We start from the raw sequence: 4,776 nt of genomic DNA on the forward strand, positions 1-4,776 counted from the left end.
CATGACACAACTCTACAACTTGCCTCTTTTGTCCTTGACCAGTCTTCCATAGGGAGTTTAAATCATTACAGCTGTGAAAGATATTAAACAAAAATGTTTGAAACTCGCAATCTTGTTGAAAACATATGACACATTCAAAGTTGCCATCAGAAAATGTTATTATAATTGGGAGCTTATCCCTTGATATTTTCTATCATTCTGCTTTGCAGATTTCACATAGTATTGAGTTTGCCGACGTTATATCACTCTCTCTCTCTCTCTGAGTATGTATATTCTAATGATTAAGTATATATGGTGATGTTCAATGACATAATGCAACTATCCCTTTAGATTTAAGAGTGGAATAATTCAACTCTATTCGTTTACGACGTGAATGTTGCTTTGCACTTAAGGCGGGGAAAATATATGTTTAATCAAATTTTGTTGAACAATTCATAGACTGTAGCAGATGTGATGTCTCATGCATTTTCAATAAATATACGACTTGAAGAATTCAATTCTGCAAGATGCATTTCAGTAACTTTTGAGGATTAGTATCGATAACAATGAAGCAATTGATTACTTTTTCAGTTTTGGTAATGCTATGGATGGTTTTTGCCACTGCTGATGATTATTGTGGGCTGAAAGTTGGCTATTATGGCTATGCGTGCCCTCAAGCTGAATCAATAGTCAGGTGGACAGTTTTTGAAGCTCTAAAAAGGGACCCTACGTTGGCCCCGGCCATTATAAGGATGTATTTCCATGACTGTTTTGTTAAGGTAAGTAGTTTAGTTCAACTTACATCCACTATGATATAAAATTGGGTTAACTATGATAATATAATTTTTTTTCTCATTTGCAGGGTTGTGATGGATCCATTCTTATAGATTCCACACCAGGTAATACAGCAGAGAAAGAGTCGCCTGCTAATTTTCCAAGTCTTCGTGGCTTTGAACTGATAGACGAAGTTAAAATGTTATTAGAATCAGTTTGTCCTCAAACAGTGTCATGCGCGGACATAATTGCATTTGCTGCACGAGATTGCTCATATCAGGTATTTTATTAAATTATGAAGTTGCATGTACTTCTTGGTTCAGTGTACTCCATTTTTTGTGGTTTTTCATTAATATGACATTCTGTTCATAAAAATTAACATGAATAAATCTTAGTTTAAATACATCTATTCAAATAAAGGCTTTACAAATGGGGTTGCATGCTTTGGGTTAAACAATGGAAGAAACTCCGTAGTTAAGCAAGCTTAGGTTAGAGTAGTACCGGGATGGGTGACCTCCTGGGAAGTCCCGGTGCTTCACCCCAGAGAGCATCACCTAGATCCAATGAGTGCTAAGTGTTCCATTTATTCTCATGAGAGATGGATTCATGTTGAATCACTACTCATGATACATGGGTCAATGAATTTGACTCAAAAATCACATTAAATCCTGATAGCAATATCACTACATCTATTCAATCTTTGAACAAGATAAAATATGAGTTTTTAAATATTTATTTATTACATTCTACCTCCAAAACTACGAGTACCTGTTAACATCTACACAGCTGAACCTAAATAATAACATTCACAAAGTATTGATTTAGTGTGCTAGTTTCACATTAACACCACATACAATGTCAGCTTTCTAATATAAACTTATTATATTAGTTTGTGATGCTTGAGTAAACTTTTTGCATTCTTTTTTTTTTTTTTAATGTTTATTTCGATAAACTATATGTTAACATATATCTACCATTACAATCGATCTAAAAATTGTAAAATATTTGTTAAGATATTTTTTGTCATAACACTACACCTACAATTATCATTTTAAAATGGTTCTTACATAAGAATTACATCTTCTATTTCAGGCTGGCAATATTCACTGGGATGTTCCAGCTGGACGCAGAGATGGGAGGATTTCTACCAGTGATTCGATCCCGGGGAACTTGCCTCCTCCCTTCTTCAATGTCACAGAGTTGACTGATTTATTTAGCCAAAAAGGCCTCTCTCAAGAAGAAATGGTAATTCTATCAGGCAAGTACTATAATATTTAAGAATTTGCAGACGATTTAAATATCACATAAATATTATATATTAAAATTTGATTTATAAATTAAAAGTATTAAATAATCAAAATTGAGTTGAAAAAGAGTAGAACTATTAGATATGCTGAAATGAAAAAAAATCTCATCTTTTTTCCTTTTCCACAGGTGGTCATTCCATTGGTGTATCGCATTGCTCTTCATTTAGCGACAGGCTTTACAACTTCAAGAACTCAGGTGTTGCAGACCCTTCATTAGAGCCTCAACTGGTCCAGCAACTGAAGCTTAGCTGTCCAGTTGCACCTCCTCCTGATCCAGTTGTCCCAATGGAAACCTCTACACCATCCACGCTGGACAGTGCTTATTACACGGAGCTTCTCAGAAACAGGGGACTGTTGACCTCTGATCATACCTTAATCACAGATCCGGAGACTCTAAAAGTTGTTCAGATTAGTTCGAGGTACCCGTCAATGTGGATGACCAAGTTTGCCAAAGCAATGGTGAAAATGGGCACCATAGAGGTACTCATTGGTTCTCAAGGTGAAATCAGGAAAAACTGCCGAATTGTAAATTGAGTCTAAGATCAGTTTATTACTTGTTGGTGAGTGTGATCGTGTGATTTGTAAATGGGCTTTCCATCAAGATTTATTTTTTCAATAATGTCTCTGTAGACACCTCCGTAAATTAGGGAGGTGTGAAACGTGAGGGACGGTAACAATGTAGAAGGTCAAGCTTCTGAATAGCAAGGAGCGTACTGTGCCAGTTGGATTGAATAAGCACTTCAAGTGACAGTTTTCGCTCTTTGGAATCGGCCGTAGTCATGGCTATTTTCTACCTTGAGCGGTCAGATGAGGCAAAGAAATGGTTTGTTTGACAAACAAAAACGAATAACTCAGTCATTATGTATTTATTTATTAATGATCATTATTATTTGGTGAGATTAATTATTCCCTTTAAATTTAAGTAGACTTGAGCACAAGATCTTTCAGATGAGAAGATGAGAAATTCAAAAATGTTACTTTCTTTTAATGGGTAATGGGTCAAAGTCTTATTATTTATTAATAATTTATTATTATTTGGTGAGATTATCTATTTTCTTTTAAACTCAAGTAGACTTGAGCACAAGAGCTTCCAGATGAAAGGATGAGAGACTAAAATATTTTACTTTTTTTTAAAGGTAATGGACCTAGTCTTATTATCCATTAATGATTTATTATTATTTGGTGAGATTAACTATTCTTGGTTGAACTGAAGTAGGCTTGAGCACAAGACCTCCCAAATGAGAGGCTCATAATTTGCTGTTGTGTTGGCTCATCTTGCCTAATTAAATATTTTACATTTATTATGTTAAAACTTTAAGATTAAAATAATATAGAAAAGATGGTCAATATTGCATAGGCTAACATAATCAATTATTGTCAATAGAAAAGTTTAAGTTTAAAAGTTTTTAAAGACATAAACAAAATGATCCTAAAGAGAATCTTCCCAAAAGAATTTTTTTTTTTTTAAAATCACTCTTCTTCTTTATGCTTGTCAAATTAATGAATTTTTTTGATAGAATCAAATGTTATGCAATGGTTCTTTTCATCTTCTTTATCTGTATGTATATATTTATTTATGTATGTATGTATTTATATGTACATATATAGACACACACACTCACATACATATACATACCTATACATATACATATATGTATACATACATACATATATGTGTATGTGTGTGTGTGTGCATGTGAGCATGCATGTCAACAACCACTTTACCACCACACTATACTAAAACTTAAGTTACAAATAATTTTAATAATCTTAGAGAAATTAATAGGTCAACTTCTAAATTGTAAATTATGGAATTTATAAAAAATTAAAATTATTTGTTTTCAAGGTGATTAGCTATATAAATTAGATTTCATTCTAATTATTTTTGTGTGATTTTTTAATTTTGATTGAATTAAACTATATTCAATATTATAGTTATACTAAATGATAAATACTTGCCCTTATATGACACCTGTTTAATTTGGTCTATATTTTTATATAATTTTTATTTTAGTGATCAATTGTCTTTACATTTTAATAGGCTTAATTTTTGTTGATATTTTTATTTTATTTTTTATAGTTCAATTACATTCAGGCTAATCTTATATTCAAAACCATTTGGGTTAGGTATAATATAGTAGTAGTGGAAAGCCAACAAAGAAGAATACCAAAATTATTTCTCTGTATTTCAAATGTCACAATATGGTGGTAAAGTTGTGGTTGTGTTGTTATGCCCACAAAGGTCAAATCTCCACTAACCTATTATTATCATAAAGAGTTGCATGTCTAACTTTTAAATAAAAATATATTATATAAATTTTAATATTTTATATAATTATATATATTTAATTTTTTATGATTTATTTTCTTTAGATTTAAAATAATTTAAAATGAAGTGTATTATTAAAAATGCTCTAACTAATTAATTTTAAATAAATACAATTATTTTAATTTATCTATGAAATAGAGTTTTAAATTAATTTAGTTTAACAAATAAGTAATATTTCAAATAAAAAGGTATAATATTATAAATATGACAAATCAAATATGTTTTGATTTATTTTAGTCTCCTTCTAACTTAATTTTATTTATTATTTAGGTTTAATTAATATTAGCTTGAGGGTCCAATTACTTTTAGATTAAGGTTTGATTAAATTTAGTGTTCAATTTGATTTAGTGCATGATTTCTTATTCAATTTCATTTGTTTTTTCAAGT

The 4,776-nt window shown here is 30.8% G+C and overlaps 1 protein-coding gene across 1 annotated transcript; it reads left to right on the top strand.

Annotated features, from left to right (window-relative positions):
* Window positions 1-558: 558 nt before the first annotated feature.
* On the top strand, window positions 559-2,959 carry LOC149560581 (peroxidase 5-like). The gene is made up of 4 exons (XM_089823629.1): window positions 559-758; window positions 842-1,033; window positions 1,846-2,011; window positions 2,188-2,959. The coding sequence occupies exons 1-4, from the start codon at window positions 579-581 to the stop codon at window positions 2,592-2,594; spliced, it is 945 nt and encodes a 314-aa protein (XP_089679755.1). The 5' UTR covers window positions 559-578; the 3' UTR covers window positions 2,595-2,959.
* The last annotated feature ends 1,817 nt before the right edge of the window (window positions 2,960-4,776 follow it).

The sequence above is a fragment of the Cupressus sempervirens genome, chromosome 4, assembly GCF_028749045.1.
Source record: "Cupressus sempervirens isolate cs-2001-9-10 chromosome 4, ASM2874904v1, whole genome shotgun sequence".
Taxonomy (NCBI): Eukaryota; Viridiplantae; Streptophyta; class Pinopsida; order Cupressales; family Cupressaceae; genus Cupressus; species Cupressus sempervirens.